This window comes from Ahaetulla prasina, chromosome 1 (genome assembly GCF_028640845.1).
Source record: "Ahaetulla prasina isolate Xishuangbanna chromosome 1, ASM2864084v1, whole genome shotgun sequence".
NCBI classification, from domain to species: Eukaryota; Metazoa; Chordata; class Lepidosauria; order Squamata; family Colubridae; genus Ahaetulla; species Ahaetulla prasina.
The window spans coordinates 1,109,506-1,125,327 of record NC_080539.1 but is presented as its reverse complement, the minus strand read 5'-3'; the positions used below and the strand labels follow the sequence as shown (position 1 = coordinate 1,125,327).

At 47.3% G+C, this 15,822-nt stretch overlaps 1 protein-coding gene and 1 non-coding gene across 2 annotated transcripts; both read right to left on the bottom strand.

The window, feature by feature from the left end:
* Positions 1-5,940: 5,940 nt before the first annotated feature.
* RPL23A (ribosomal protein L23a) lies at positions 5,941-13,359 on the bottom strand. Its single transcript, XM_058164092.1, has 5 exons — positions 13,204-13,359; positions 10,938-11,118; positions 8,272-8,448; positions 6,447-6,516; positions 5,941-6,062 (listed from the first exon to the last, which is right to left on the bottom strand). The coding sequence occupies exons 1-5, from the start codon at positions 13,226-13,228 to the stop codon at positions 6,048-6,050; spliced, it is 468 nt and encodes a 155-aa protein (XP_058020075.1). The 5' UTR covers positions 13,229-13,359; the 3' UTR covers positions 5,941-6,047.
* Positions 8,157-8,222, bottom strand: LOC131189372 (small nucleolar RNA SNORD42). Its single transcript, XR_009152986.1, has one exon. It is a non-coding gene; the product is annotated as a small nucleolar RNA SNORD42 (small nucleolar RNA).
* Positions 13,360-15,822: the final 2,463 nt, after the last annotated feature.

Genomic DNA, 15,822 nt, shown 5'->3' with positions numbered 1-15,822 from the left:
GGCATCTCCAAGGGCCCCCCACTCACTGGAGCTGGGCACCCAGCCCTGGAGGCTGCCAGGCCCTGGCAAACCTGATGGGGGAGGAGAGCCCGGCGGGCAAAAGGAGCCGCTCCGGTGGCGCCAGCCCCACTCAAAAGGCAGAAGCTGGGCTGGCCCTGCAGCAGGGAGGGAGGGAGGGGCTCCAGCTCTCCTGGAGGGGTGGAGGGACTTGGCAGTAGGCAAACAGGCCGAGTGCTGGCAGCCAATTCTGCCCCTCCCCAGGAGAAGGTTCGCTCCAGCAGGAGGGGGGGGGACTTTTCTTTCTTTCTTTCCTTTCTTTCTTTCTTTCTTTCTTTCTTTCTTTTTCTTCCTTCCTTCCTTCCTTCCTTTCCTTCTTTCTCTCGCCTTCCTTCAAAATCAACTTTCTTTCTCTTTCTCCTTCCTTCCTCTCTCTCCTCCCTCCTTCTCTTTCTTTCTTTCTTTCTCTCTTTCTGTTTCTTTCTTTCTGTCTTTTTTCTGTCTTTCTTCCTTCTTTCTCTTTCCTTCTTTCTCTTTCCTTCCTTCTTTCTCTTTCTTTCTCCTTCCTTCAAAATCAACTTTCTTTCTCTTTCTCCTTCCTTTCTCTCCCTCTCTCCTCCCTCCTTTCTTCTCTTTCTTTCTTTCTTTTTCTTTCTTTCTTTTTCTTTCTTTTTCCTTTCTTCAAAATCAACCATCTTTCTTTCTTTTTTTTTTCTTCCTTCCTTCCTTTCCTCTTTCCCTCCTTTCTCTGTGTTGCTTGGCATTTTAACTGTGTAAGAAAAGAGTAATAAAAATTACACCTCAGCCGCTGCATCTCTTAATCCGTATATTTCGTGGTGGGGATCGCTTTGATCTGTTTTACGGTTATTGGCCGCCCAAAGCCGCTGGTCGAGACGGCCAGACGTATTGAGTAAACATCGACTGAAATGAAGACTGCAGTTATTCATAGAGTTTATTCCATGCAATAATTGACTGAATAAAAGCTGAATTAATGCGGCACCACGACCGTCCACCAGTCCTGACAGGTTTCCCCGGGGAGAGAGAGGCAGGGCGTTCTGGCTGTGGGGGGATGGGGGGAGCCAGCCCGGAGGGAAAACAATGGCTTGGCATGCAGAGACAAAATCCTGCCACCTTCAGATATGTTCCAGCAGCTGGTTGGGGAAGGGAAGGTGTGTGGGGGGGGGAGGGAGTTGCTGGCCGTTTGCTCCTCCAGGCTGACTCAATCCGTTTGCAAGAGAAATCTTCAGGTGAGCAGCCCTGATAAGGACACTTCATCCTCTGCAAAAAGGGCTTGGAAGGATTTTCTGCCACCCGCCCCACCCCCCACCCCTGGCACGCTTCACTGCTCAGCTGGGAAAATAATTTCGGGTGAAGCAGGTTATTTAAGAGTCTCGGTTCTCTCCTCAGAGGGGAGAAAAAAATATCTTCCCTCTCTCTGAAGCTGTCCAAGTATACAGAATATAGAATAACATGAGTCGGAAGGAAACCTTGGAGGTCTTCTAGTCCAACCCCGTTCGAACGGAAAGCCGTGTGCCAGGGGTGTCCAACACTGGAACTTTTTAAGATTTGTGGACTTCAACTCCCAGAATTCCCCAGTCAGCAGAGCTGGGAGTTGAAGTCCACAAGTCTTAAAGTTCCCAAAGATGGCATCCTTACCCTAGGCCAGGGCTCTGCAAACTTGGCTCTTTTCAGACTTGTGGACATCAACTCCCAGAGTTCCTCAGCCAGCAAAGTCCACGACCAAAGTTGGAGACCCCTGCTATATATATATTCTATTCTGTCTGTGCGTCTTGCTCCGTCAATGGGGACACAGACTACAGAATAACAGTTTAAAGGGACCCTTGGAGGTCCTCTAGTCCAACCACCGCCCAAGGCAGGAGTCCTTATAACATCCTGCTCAAATGTCTTTCCAATCTCTTCTTAAAAAGTCTCCAGTGATGGAGCAGCCGCAACTTCTGGTGGCAAAGCTGTTCCACTGGTTCACTGTCAGGATGTTTCTCCTGAATTCCAGATTGCTTCTCTCCTTGATGAGTTTCCATCCTTTCTCGTCCTGTCTTCAGGTGCTTTGGAAGAATAGGTTGATCCACCCCCCTCTTTTATTTGGCAGCCCCCTCAAATATTGGAAGATGCTATCATACCACCACTAGTCCGTCTTTTCATTAAACTAGCCATTTCCAGTTCCTGCAAAGATTCATTCTGGGGCAGCTGGAAAAACCCTTTCCTTGGCGCTGTCACCAGGAGCAGCTTCCAACCTGCCCAGCTGCTGGGCGTAGAGCCCAAATTTAAATTTTGTCTGCAAAAATCAATCAGTTCCCCTTCCCCTGGCATTTTGCCCTCCCTCCAATGCATGTTTACCACCTTTTCTCTCTTTGCCACTTGTTGCTCAAACAATGCAAGAATTCCCAGGTGGGTATCAAGAGCAAAACGGCAGCCTGGAGCCCTGGCAACACAGGAGCCTCTGCCCCGTGCAAACACCAGGCGGCCGTGCGATTGGAGCGCTCCGAAACCCCCCTGGAGAAAGAATGGCTGGCTAGGGCTTAATTGGAAGAACCAGGTTTGTTTTGGAGTGACGTCATCTTGCTGCAATGAGGACACTTGCCCACAAGAGGGCAGCAGCTGCTTCAGTCATTTGCAGAGACTTCAATTCCCATAAATCCCAGCTGACCTGCCCATCAGCTAAGCCGGCAGGGGCTTATGGGAAGCCCAATACAGATGGAGAAGGCGAGGAAGGGAAAACTGGCTTCGGTGTAGGCAGTCCTTGACTTACGAGCACAACTGAGGCCAAGACAGTTCAGTTTTGCCCTGTTTTTACAACCTTTCTTGCCACCGTTGTTAAGTGAATCACTGCAGTTGCTAAATTAGTCATACGGTTGTTAAATGAATCCGGCTTCCCCAATGACTTTGCATGTCCAGTCACAAAAAGGGTTCACATCAGAGGTGGACCAGATCTGGAAAACCGGTAGCAGAAATTTTGAGTCCTTTGGAGAACCCGTAGTAAAAATTGTGACTGACCCCCGTCCCCATCTATTCTCTGCCTCCCAAGTCCCAGCTGATCGGGAGGAAATGGCAATTTTTGCAGTAACCTTCCTTTGGAATGGGGAGGGAATGGAGATTTTACAGCATCCTTCCCCTGTCATGCCCACCAAGCCACGCCCACCAAGCCACACCCAAAGAACCGGTAGTAAAAAAAATTGAAACCCACCGCTGGTTCCCATGACCCTGGGACACAGCAACCGTCATTGAACACGCGTCAGTTGCCAAGCGTCTGAATTTTGATCACGTGAGTATGGGGAACGCAGCGATGGACGTTAATTGAAAAATGGTCCTAAGTCCATTGTAACTTCAGCCACTAAACGGAATCCTCAGCTCAAGTAACTAATATCTACGCGGAGCCTCCATGTGCAGAGGCAGTGTACCTTACTACTAGCTGGAAGTGGTGAACCAACAGCGATCTCGTTGGCTCAGCCTGTGGGGGAATTGTTTGCAAGTGCAGGTGGTTCTCCACTTACGAAAACAAGAGGCAAAATTTCTGTTGTCAAGCAAGACTAACAGGAGTTAAATGAATTTTGCCCCGTTTTATGACTTTTCTTTCCATAGTTGCTGAGCGAATTCACTGCAGTGCTTAAACCGATAACCCGGTTGTTAAGCGAATCTGGCTTCCCCATCGACTTCTGTGAGGTCGCGAAAGGGGATCACGTGACCTTGGGGACACAGCGACGGTCATTAAGTGTGAACCAATTGCCTGATCACGTGACCAGATGCTGGAATGGTTTTAAGTGTGAGAAGGGCTGTCAATCACTTTTTTCAGTCCGGTGGTAACTTTGAACTGTCACTAAGTGAACTGCTACCGGTAGTAGTTGCTGGCAATCCTTATGGTTTATATTGATATATTGACCATCGATTGTGTTGTAAATGTTGTACCTTGATGAAAGTATCTTTTCTTTTATGTACACTGAGAGCAGATGCACCAAGACAAATTCCTTGTGTGTCCAATCACACTTGGCCAATAAAAAATTCTATTCTATTCTATTCTATTCTGTTCTATTCTAGTAGTTTAAAAAATGCATCATGGCTTGAATGCAGTTTGTAGGTCAGGCAAGAGCCTCCCCTCCCCCCGTGGGGGTGGAGGGGCAGGAGGGTCCAAGCACGAGGCAGCGCAGGGGAAAGTACACACCTGGTTAAACCCCCTGGCTGGCCTTGGGAATTTTTAACTTTTTACCTGTAAACTGGAACCTGTTTTTCATTCTTGCTATTCTGGGGATTTGAGTCATGCATTTAGGTATTTGATGCCATCCATTCAGGTGAGATGGGCCAAAACAGAAGTGTAATTAAGAAGGCAGCTCAGAGACAGGTGAGGACACCTGGTGGAGGCTGGCCGCAGCGGCTCAAAGCCAGCGGGGAGCTGCCTGTCTTGGGAGGGGCAGAGGAAGAGAAATAAAAGGAATAGAAAGAATAGGAGCAAAGGAACCTTGGAGGTCTTCTAGTCCAGCCCCCTGCTTAGGCATGAGACCCTGTATCATTTCAGACAGGTGACTGTCCAGTCTCTCCTTGAAAACCTCCAGTGATGGAGCGGCCACGACTTCTGGTGGCCAGCTGTTCCAGTGGTTAATTGTCCTCACTGTGAGGAAATTCCTCCTTAGTGCCAGGTTGCTTCTTCTCCTGCCCTCAGGGGCTTTGGAGAATAGCTTGACCCCAGCAGAAGGACCACGCCCACCTTATGGCCAAGTGGGGAGTTCTGGGAACTGAAGTCCATGGGTCTTAAAGTGGTCAAGCAAGGTCGGACACCCCTCATCTAAACAATGCCGAGGGATCCAAACTCCAGAAAACTTTTGCCAACAATGAATCCTCTAATTAGCCAGTCTGACTAATTTTACATAGATTTCTTTAAAAACGGGGGGGGGGGGGTATTAAGAAGCCCACGAAGCTGACCCTTCGCTGCTCCTCAGTGACCCCAGGCTACATCAAGGGCCTCATATAAACTGCAGGGAAATCACTTTGAATCAACTACAGCTCAACTGATCCCTTGGCAGGTCAGAGGCTTCCCTCAGCTATCCCAAATTCGTTTCTGGCCTTTTCGATCGGGACCTAATTTTTTACTGTCGGGCCAGGTCATATATAGGTAAGTCGAGTTACAGCGGTTCATTTAGTGGCCGCTCAAAGTTACACCACCACTGAAATAAGTGACTGATGACCCTCTTTCACACTGCAGCGTCTCCAAGATCATGTGATCAAAATTTGAACGCTTAGCAACTGGTTCATGTTTGTGACGGTCGCAGTCTCCTGGGTCAACCGATCCTCATTTGACCATCTGACCAGCAAAGTCAATAGCCAAGCCAGATTCACTTTACAACTGTGTTATTCTCCAAAGTCCATGAAGGCCGGAGAAGCAGCAACGGATGGAAGAGAAGCAACCAGAGAGAGAAGCAACCTGGAATAAAAGAGAAACTTCCTGACAGGGAGAACAATTAACCAGCGGAACAGCTTGCCACCAGAAATCGTGGGCGCTCCATCACTGGAGGTTTTTAAGAAGAGACCAGAGAGCCACTTATTTGAAAATAGTATAGGTTCTCCTGCTTGAGCAGGGGGCTGGACTAGAAGACCTCCAAGGTCCCTTTCACCTCTATTCTATTCCTATTCTATACTCTATTCTATTTTTTTTATTCTACTCTCCAGTATCTATTTTATTCTATTCTATATTCTGCTCTGCTCTATTCTATTCTACTAATTTAAGAACTGCACTCATTCACATAACAACTGTGGCAAGATAGGTTGTAAAATGGAGCAAAACTCACTTAACTGTCTTGCCTAACAACACAAAATCTGGGCTCAATTGTGGTCATAAGTCAAGGACTTCCTGTAATCGGGACAATCTTTTAGAGGGGAATTACATGTTCTCCCTCCACCAAGTTTCGGAAGATTTGAAAGCAAACGTGGAAGCTGCACTTGTGTTCGGGATAATTTATTGTAAATCTTCGAACAGTTTTGTAGAACAGTTTGTAGTAAACCTCTTGTACAAATGCTGCGCTTGAAGCACTCTGGCCGGTCTTCGCTCAGATGATCCCAATCTGAAAAAGAAGAGAAAGAAAAAGAATCTGTTAGCCATCTGGTTCTCACTTGTCTTCGCGGATTCAAGGCCTCCTTCCCTTCCAGCCAAAAAAGGGAACACAATCCTGGCTTGTATAAACGGAGGCATAGAATCAAGATCAGGGGAAGCATTTGTACCACTTTCTAAAGCCTTGGTAAGGCCACTCCTGGAAACCTGCAACCAATTTTGATCAACATATCACAAAAAAGATGTTGAGACCATGGAAAATGTGCAGAGAAGAGCAACTATTCCTAGAAGAGAGCCCCCTCCTCCTTTCCTAAAGCTGCTTTTTCAAGAGGCAGCTGGACTTTGTAGATCCTCATCCCCTACAGAAGCAAGTCCCATAATGCACAAGAGGTCTTACCTTGTTGGCCACATCGAGCGCGTCATAATCGGGAGCGAGACGGACGTAGGCTTTTTTCTCCCCGTCGGGCCTGAAAGGAGGCAGGAAGTCTTAAGCTCCGGAAAATAAAAGGATCTTCCCCAGTTCTAGTCACAGAGAGACAGTTACAATCCCCAGAGGTCTCTAAGAGCATGGCTGAAAGGATTTACAACTCTTTTTACAACTCTTCATTGAGTCACCTGTATTTATCCCAAAGGTGCATTGTTTCAAGAGGCAACTGGTTTTTTCTTTGAAGATGTTTTGCTTCTCATTCAAGCAGCTTCTTCAGCTCTCACTGGATGGGGGGGAATGGAAAGATTTATACTCCTTGCAGTCAGAGCTGAAGCAGCTTCTTGGATGAGAAGGGAAACGTCTTCAAAGAAAAACCAGAAAGTCCAGTTGCCTCTTGAAAAAGAGCTCCTTTGGGACAACCGTGGCCTGGATGATGGAGAATCACTACTGACATTTTTTTTAAATTTACATTTATACGAAGCCGCCCTCCGAAGACTCAGGGCGGCTTACAGTATGTAAGGCAATAGTCTCATTCTATTTGTATATTTACAAAGTCAACTTATTGCCCCCCCAACAATCTGGGTCCTCATTTTACCTACCTTATAAAGGATGGAAGGCTGAGTCAACCTTGGGCCGGGCTTGAACCTGCAGTAATTGCAGGCTGCTTTGTTTTAATAACAGGCTTCTTACAGCCTGAGCTACCACGGCCCTGTATTCATTGCATTGATTTTTCTTCTGCAGATCTAGGACTTTATTTATTGGCTTCTTTAAGCACAGGAAGTGGGGCGCAGTCTGATCCCCTAGATCAGAGGCAGCCGACTCAAATCAAACGGATGGAACGCAGCCAGTTCTTCGGTTACAACCATTCATTCAGTGATCAAAATTACAACGCCACAGTTGAATTATGAGTGTTTTTCACGTATGACGGTTGTAGCGTCCCTGTGGTCACGTGATCAAAATTTGGCCGCTTGGCAACTGGTTCCTATTTATGACAGTTGCAGTGTCCCGGGGTCATGTGATCCGATTTTGCAACCTTCTGGCAAGCAAAGTCAACTGGGAAGCCAACCTTGTTACTCATTTCAGAACTGCAGGGATGCACTTAATAACCGTGACAAGCAAGGTCCTAAAAGGGGGCAAAACTCACGTAGCAGCTGTCTCACTTAGCAATGGAAATTTGGGGCTCAATTGTGGCGGTTAAGTCGGGGAACACCTCTATTCTGCCAAAGTTGGTGCCATCTACACCAAAGTTTTCCAACCGATGCTTCTCTTTCCAACATGCCAGGCTGAATAAAAGCACCAAGCCGCTTGCTATAAAGGGCTTACACACTTCAGATCACTGGACCTATTTCTGCTTTGAGTGAAGCGGTCAATCTATTTTCTATGTGCTTGAGCTAGAAATGGCCCCATCTCCAACTGTTCTGACTTCGGTTCAACAAGTCAGAATGGCTACTTTACAAGATGAATCCTTTCCAATAGAGGTTAAACTGCTAGGATATTTAAAGACTTTCATGTTAATCCCATCTTCCCTCCACTCTCGAGTCTAATGGGAGCTCAACCTTGGCCACGTTAAGACTGATGGACTTCTCCAGCAGGCATAGCATAGCATAGCTGGCAATGGAATTCTGGGAATTGAAGTCCACCAGTCTCAATGTGGTGGCACATTGTTCTAAAGTGTTTTTCGTGCATCAGTGGTTCCTTTGAAAACATCACTTAGCTCAGTCGGAAAATTATTTCCATCATTTGCACGAAATGGTCCTGGAATCCGTCCCCTTCGCGCTCCCACCTGCTCTCTCACCTGATCAAGGTGTTGACTTTGGCCACGTCAATATCGTACAGCTTCTTGACCGCCTGTTTGATCTGGTGCTTGTTGGCCTTCACATCTACGATGAAGACCAGAGTGTTGTTGTCCTCAATTTTCTTCATAGCCGACTCTGTGGTCAGGGGGAACTTGATGATGGCATAATGGTCAAGCCTAGGAAGGAAGGAAGGGAGGGAGGGAGGTCTTCATTAGCCCACTGGGGAAGAGGCCAGGGGGAGCCCCAAAAAGTACAAAGCTTTGCCCAGGATAGAGGCGCATCAGACTCCACGTGGCTTCCATCACAACCATTCAGACTTTGGTCGCTAAAGCCTCATCACACACAGCCTCCATCCTGAAAAAGCCAACATGAATAATGTGGTTGAGAAGAAAGTGATAAAACTAAGATGGCAACACGTCTTAAGGCAACATCACCATCATTATTCTCCTCTTCCCTATTAGGACTAGAACTTTGTTGCTTGCACCTTCCCACTTATTTTGTTTACTTAGAATCCTAGTATGGCTCGATTGCTCATTTAGTATCCATGACTATCACCAAGTGTTGTATCTAATGTTTTACAATGAATGTATTTTTACAATGACTATGAGGATCTATCACTATTGTATGTACACTGAGAGCTTATGCACCTGGGACAAATTCCGTGTGGGTGCAATCGCACTTGGCCAATAAAGAACTCTTTAACACCCCAATCTGGGCAGCATTCAGAATAGAATACAATAGAATAACAGAGTTGGAAGGAGGTCTTTTAATCCAACCTCCTGCGCAGGCAGGAAACCCTAGACCATTTCAGGCAAATGGCTGCCCAATCTCTTCTTAAAAACCTCCAATGATGGAGCATTCACAATTCCTGGAGGCCAGCTGTTCCACTGGTCAATTGTCCTCACTGTCAGGAAGTTAAACCAGACACACCTAATTCCAGCAACCATTCTTTATATGTTTTTATATTTGGGGAAGGACAGTTGGCAAACTGGAACATGTCCAGAGAAGAGCCCCCAGGGTTATAAGGGAAGGCCTGGGAGAACAGATGGAGGCACTGGGCAGATTTAACCTGGGAAAAAAGAAACTGGAAGAAGGGGGATGGGACATGAAGGGCTACCAGGTAGAGAATAAGATACTTGATTTCTTGCAGAACAGCTTTCTCTACGGCCCCTGCAAACTCACAGTCCCTAGCATCTTTCTGGCTGTTGTACTCGCTCAAGCAGCTGCATGGTCTCCTGACAAAAACAATTCGGAACTTGATAGCAATGTCTGAACATGGGAAATGGAGACTTTGCTGGGCACATTTTCACGTTCCCATGGGGCAACATGAAAAACAGCTAGAACACCTGGAGAAATAGCCATAAGCAATAGCACTTATATACCACTCCACAATGCTTTACAGCCGTCTCTACGCCATTTACAGAGTCAACATCTTGCCCGCAACAATCTGGGTTCTCATTTTACAGACCTCAGAAGGATGGAAGGCCAAGTTAACACTGAGCCGCTCAGGATCGAACCTCTGGCAGTGGGCCAAGTAAGCCCGCAATGCTGCATTCTAACCAGTGCACCACCAGTTTTTGATGCTGCCTCTACCAAACCACCTGCCTTGGTTTAACCTGCCTTGCTCTGAGTGAAATCGAACAGAATTAGGTGTGAGACGGGAAGAAGTGCCTCTGCCCTGCATCAGTGGGGATGGGAAGTTTCCCCTTGTTGCAATTGTGGTGCTAATATGCAAACGATTAAACAGTGTAAGATTGCCCACAACATGCATGCTGTGGTTCCCTAGAAGAACCTGCACGGAGCAACATCAAGTGCCAGTGGCTGGATAGCTGAACCGGACATCCAATTATAATGTTTAAACGAGGTCTTCAGAATTGGACCCAGTATTCTAAATGGGGTCTGACTAAAGCCCTATACAGTGGGATTAGGATCTCATTTCCTCTAGTGATGCAGTCTAAAAATGGGACATCTGGAGAAGACAGTCCAAGAAACGGAGCCATCTCACAAGGGTTCCATCATCCACTGGGGGAAGAGCCAGCTTCTGAGGCAGGCATCACCAACTTAATAGCTGGCCTGGGCTGCACTGAGTGAAGAGGAATTGTCTTGGGCCACATACTAAATATATAATGTAGTATTGCTAAAAGTCATATACAGGTAGTCCTCAACTTTGTTTAGTGACCATTTGAAGTTACAACAGCACTGAAAAAAGGGACTTATGACTGTTTTCCACACGTATGACCAGTGCAGCATCCCTGTGGTCATGCGATTTACATTTGGATGCTGGACAACTGACCCATATTTGACTGTTGCACTGTCCTGGGATCACATGATCCCCTTTTGCAATCTTCTGACAAGCGAGTCAATGGGGAAGCCAGATTCACTTAACCATATTACTGATTTAATAAACTGCAATGCTTCACCTAACAAATGTGGCAAGAAAAGTCATAAAATAGGACCAAAACTCACTTAACAAATTTCTCACTTAACAGCAATAGTTGAGCTGAATTGTGGTCATTAGTTGTGGACTACCTGTAATGTTAAAAGTTCACAATCCTCACTAGCAGCCCATGGACTGCAGGTTGGACAGGCCCGTTCTAAAGGTTTACAGTCAAGATGGAATCCATTTGACTTTTTTGGGGGGTGGGGGGGTGAAGAGCCAACCTACTTGTTTCTCCTTGGGGCGCTCTTCCGGGGATACTTGGGCTGCCGCCGTAACCGCAAAGTCTTTGGTCTCCGGAAGGTGGGAGATGTCCGGATTTTCTTCTTCTTGTGACTGTGGACCCCTTTCAAGACAGCTTTCTTGGCTTTAAGTGCTTTGGATTTTGCCTCCGTCTTCGCTGGGACAGCTGTGGGAAGAAAGAGGAACCGAGTTTAGTGCAGAAGGGCTCCGTTTGTATTGTGGGCCCTCCAGAAGCCTCTAAGGGCCTCAAAGAGAACGAATTTGCAGCTTCCCTCCCCCCCCAATCACGGCTGATGATGCACGACACATCACCAGGTGGAAGCCCAGCCAAGTGTCCACAGAGATGCTCCATCATCCAAGCCATTGGACATCCGAGCCGTTGTCCCAAAGGTGCTTTTCCAAAAGGCAAGCTTTTTTAAAAGTTTTTCTTCTCATCCAAGCAGCTTTTTCAGTTCTCACTAAGCTAAGTTAGAACTGAAGCAGCTTTTTGGATGAGAAGCAAAGCGTTTTCAAAGAAAAAGCCAAGAAACTCCAGATATTTCTTTAGAAAAACACCTTTGGGACAATCTGGCCACAAAAACATTACACGAAATACAAGGGGCACCAATTATAGTGGGCTTTAGGAATGCAACACAGACTGCAAGAGAATGTGACCCACTGGTGCTTCTCAACCTCAGCATCTTTTAACATGCATGGACTTCAACCCCCAAAATCCCCTCAGCTAGCACGGGGGAAATGGTCATGCTTGACTCTCTTGATGGCATAATGGTCCAGCTTGGGAAGGAAGGGAGGTCTTCATTAGCCCACTAAGGAACAGGCCAGGGGGAACCCCAAAAAGCACAAGGCTTTGCCCAGGATAGAGGCGCATCAGACTCCACGTGGCTTCCATCACCACCATTCAGACTCTAAAGCCTCATCACGTGCAGCCTCGATCCTGAAAATAGCACATTTTAAGAACACAAATAAAGCGGTCTATGCCAGAGGACATCCACCAAGGGAATAAAAGGCTTGAAAAGGAAAAAAGGGGGGTAAGAGATGGAGAAGCCGGGTTTCATTAGCTTGTAGAAGACTGCAGGGGGACATGCTAACGTAACAGAGTGCTAACGTAACAGAGTAGGATGGTACCTTGGAGGTCATCTAGTCCACCCCCTGCTCAGGTACGAGATCCTATAACCACCTATAAAAACCTCCAATGTTGGAGCAACCATAAGTTCTGGAGGGAAGTAGTTCCACTGGCTAATTGTTTCTATATGTGAAGAAATGTTTCCTTAGTTCTAGGCTGGTTCTCTACTTTAAGAATAAAGGATGGAGAGGAATTATCCTTCCAGAAGAAGAAATAAACAAGGTGGCTCTGGGCTGAATTAACTGCCATGGAGAAGGGCTGTTCCTCAAGTCATCAAACCCTGTGGGGGAAGATGGGTGACATAGAAATTTAATCATCAATCAATCCATTAAATTCAACAGACGTCTTCGCTGGAGGCATGTACTGAGTAGAGGGGGCTGGACCAGATGAACTCTAAGGACCCTTTTCTTCTGGGATTGTTCTCCCACTCCCCCCCACCCTATACAAAAACCACACAACCCCCCCATGCAAAACCATGTGCTCTATACCATATGCCAGGTAAGTAATAAATAAAACCCCCATAACGAGCCCATTCACCCCCTCCCTCCCCCCAAAAGAACCATCCTCATCGTCAGCTGGAAAAGGCCCAGTGGGGGAGGGGGGCTAGGAGCTCCAGGCCCGGTCAATTACCCAGTCGACAGGCCGGGGATGATGGGCATCGAGATCCCCCAATAACAGTTCCACCAATTTATCAAAGGCCTCAACAGGCCGGAGATGATGGGCACTGTGATGCCCAGTAACAGCCTCTCCCAATTAGGCCCGGCATTTACCCAAAGGCCTCGACAGGCCGGGGATGATGGGCATTGTGATCCCAAATAACACACCCACGCACACCCAATTAGGCCCGGCCAACTACCCACAGCCTTGGAAAAGCCGGGGATGATGGGCACTGTGATCCAGCAGCAAGAGAACGGGGAGGCGCGATTAAATGGGGGCCAGCTCCATTCTGAGGGGGATGCAAGGAAGCCATTTCTGAGGGGAAAGACGGGGAGGGAAGCGCCCAGCCGGGCCCACCTCCCCGGGAAGGCCATGCTGAGGCAATTTCGGGGTAAGGGCGACGGGGGGGGGGGAGGAAACCGACACACACACACACACACACACACCGTCCCCCGCGAGCCCCGCGCTCACCCTCCTTCTTCACCTTCGGCGCCATCTTGGCTGGGCGGAAAAGAGGCGGCCGCGTGAGCGCAGCCTGCGCTTATAGCGCCAAGTCTCGCGAGAGCCGCACGGCCAAGCCACGCGGGACTCAAAGAGGAGGCGCGCGCGCGCTAACTTAGGCCTGCCCGGGGGGAAGAAGAAATAGGGGGCGTGGCCGCCCAGCCAAAAAGGAAGGCGCGTGCGCACCGAGGGCCGTAGGGGTTCGCGAGGGGTCATGGGAATTGAGATCTTAATGACGGAGCTGTGGGAGTTGTAGTCCAACGTATTTCCCCCCCCCCTCCATCCACGTGGAGTTCTCTCTCTATATGGCGACTGTTTTTCCTGCTTTTATGAGGCGCGTTTAAATGTGGGCCTCTCCCCCATAAAGCGTCCGATGGCTTTTCTGTTAAATGGCTTATGAATCAAATGGATGAGTGGCTTTGTTTGGGGATTAGGGCCTCGGGTTCACAATGCAAGATGCATGAGGACTAGCCACTTAAGCCAAGCTTTGACTGCCTGAAGCCCCATTGACACTTTTATTCCAGCCGGCCAAATAAGCTGCTGGTTGGTGGTGTTTTAGTAGTTGGGAGAAGCAAGTTTGGAGGAGGGTCCCACCTCCCGTCTTCAGTCCCAGGAAAAGGGGCCCAGAGTTGGACCATGCCAGGCAAGGCAGCCCGGAGGGTCTTTGGGGCCAGGCGCATCCTCCAGCTCAGGCTGTTCCAGTTTTTTATTTCTATTTTATTTTTATTATTATCTAATAAATTATACAGAAAATTAAAATATAAATTCCAAAGGAAAAAAAACTGCAAAGTAAAACAAAACTAGAAAAAGAAACATAAAAAGTGAATTATAAAACAAAAAACAGAAACATGTTTTTTGCTTTTTTTAAATCACTGTTTTAATATTTTTTGTCCGGTTTTGTTTTAATTTTGATAATATATTTTATTATTCATTAAACTTTTCTTCCTTTGCCCCCAGCTGGGGCTGTGCCTCATGGAAGGAGAGTCTGCCTCTATTCTAGCATAAGAGTTTTATCTGGGACCCTTCCCCAGGTTTCCAACAGAGGGTCAGGGGTCTTCCCCCTCAGGAGACCACCAGCAGCAGCAACTCCGAGCCCTGCAAGATTCTGCTCGAGTTTGGCTGCAATACGGGTGCACATTTCACACATTCACAACAGAACAAGACAAGGATCCAGAACCTCCTCAAAGCACAGCCTACTTATTTTGCAACCCAGCAGATAAATTTCATCAATAAATCCAGAATGAAAGATGTTCCCTAGTTTAGGAATGAAACATCTGCAAGGAAAGCACCAAGGACCCCACAGTCCTTCTCCCCCTCTCCTCTTCAACCCTTCCTTCCTTCCTTCCTTTCTCCTATTCCTCCTCCTCCATCCTCCTCCTCCTCCATCCCTTCCTTCTAGCACTAGGGTAATGAAACAAAACCACAAAGTTCAGAGAGCACCAAGGACCCCACAGTCCTCCTCCTCTTCCCCCCCCCTGCTGCAACCCTCCCTCCCTTTCTCCCTCCCTCCTTTCTCCTATTCCTCCTCCATCCCTCTCCCTTCTAGCACTGATGATGTTACCCGGTTGAACATCATGAAACATCTGCGACAAAACCACCAGACCCTACAGTCACCCTCCTCCCCCCACCTCCTCCTGGGTAGAGAATTCTGGGAGTTGAAGTCTGCATCGCTTAACATTGCCAAAGTTGGGCACCCAAATCTAAGCCTTTGTCCAAACCGCATTCCTTCCCGGAGGGCATGAACGCCATGCCAGAAGGTTAATCATCAATAATCCTCAGAAGGGAATTTGCATCGGGCAGACTCTCTTTGCAAAAGGTCAGGGAGGCGATTTGGCAAACTCGGCCTAGTCTTTGCTGGACCTTTGGACACGGAGAGTCCTTTCCAGCCCCTCCAGTCAGACCTTCCCACTATGAGTACAATGGCCATTTCTCCATTACAGGTAGTTCTCAACTAACAACCCTTCATTTAGTGACGGTTCAAAATTGCCACATCACTGAATCCAGCTAATTTCCTCATTAGCTTTGGCAGAAGCCGGCTATGGGGGGTCTCAGAAGGGGATCACGAGCAACCATCAAAAATAGGAGTCAAAATCCCCGAATTCTGACCACGTGACCGTGAGGATGCTGCAAGGGTCGTAAGTGTGAAAAACAGTCATAAGTCACTTTTTTCAGTGTTGTAACTTTGAACGGTTCATTTAGTGGTCCAATTTACAAGGACTCCCTGGAATCCAGCCTTTCACATTCATGTGAAAAAAATGTGGAAATTGAATTGTCTTTTTAAAATAAATTGACATCGACTATTTCATTTTAGATACTTTTATTAGAACAGAATTTTTTAAAAAGTTTTTCTTGCTGTCGCTCTTTAATTTTCCTGGGTAAAACAAAGTTATAAACATGATTTTTAAAGTCTTTTAGATTTGCTCCTTTTTTGGCTTTCTCCTTTATTTTTCTCAAGGAAAAGTAGACAACCTCCAGCAGAGACGGCAAAAACTGGGACCTCTATGTGGATGCGGCTTCAATAACGTCAAGATGACAGAAGCCCCGCCCTGTTATAAGCCACAGAGTCTGTGTGTCTCGACCTTGGCAGTG

Bases quoted from the DNA above. Each gene is read 5' to 3' on its own strand.
- RPL23A (XM_058164092.1), bottom strand. From the start codon at position 13,228: ATGGCGCCGAAGGTGAAGAAGGAGG. The intron at 11,119-13,203 runs GTGAGCGCGGGG...TTCTTCCCACAG, and splicing joins GCCGAAGGTGAAGAAGGAGG to CTGTCCCAGCGAAGACGGAG. The intron at 8,449-10,937 runs GTAGGTTGGCTC...CTTCCTTCCTAG, and splicing joins AGCGCCCCAAGGAGAAACAA to GCTTGACCATTATGCCATCA.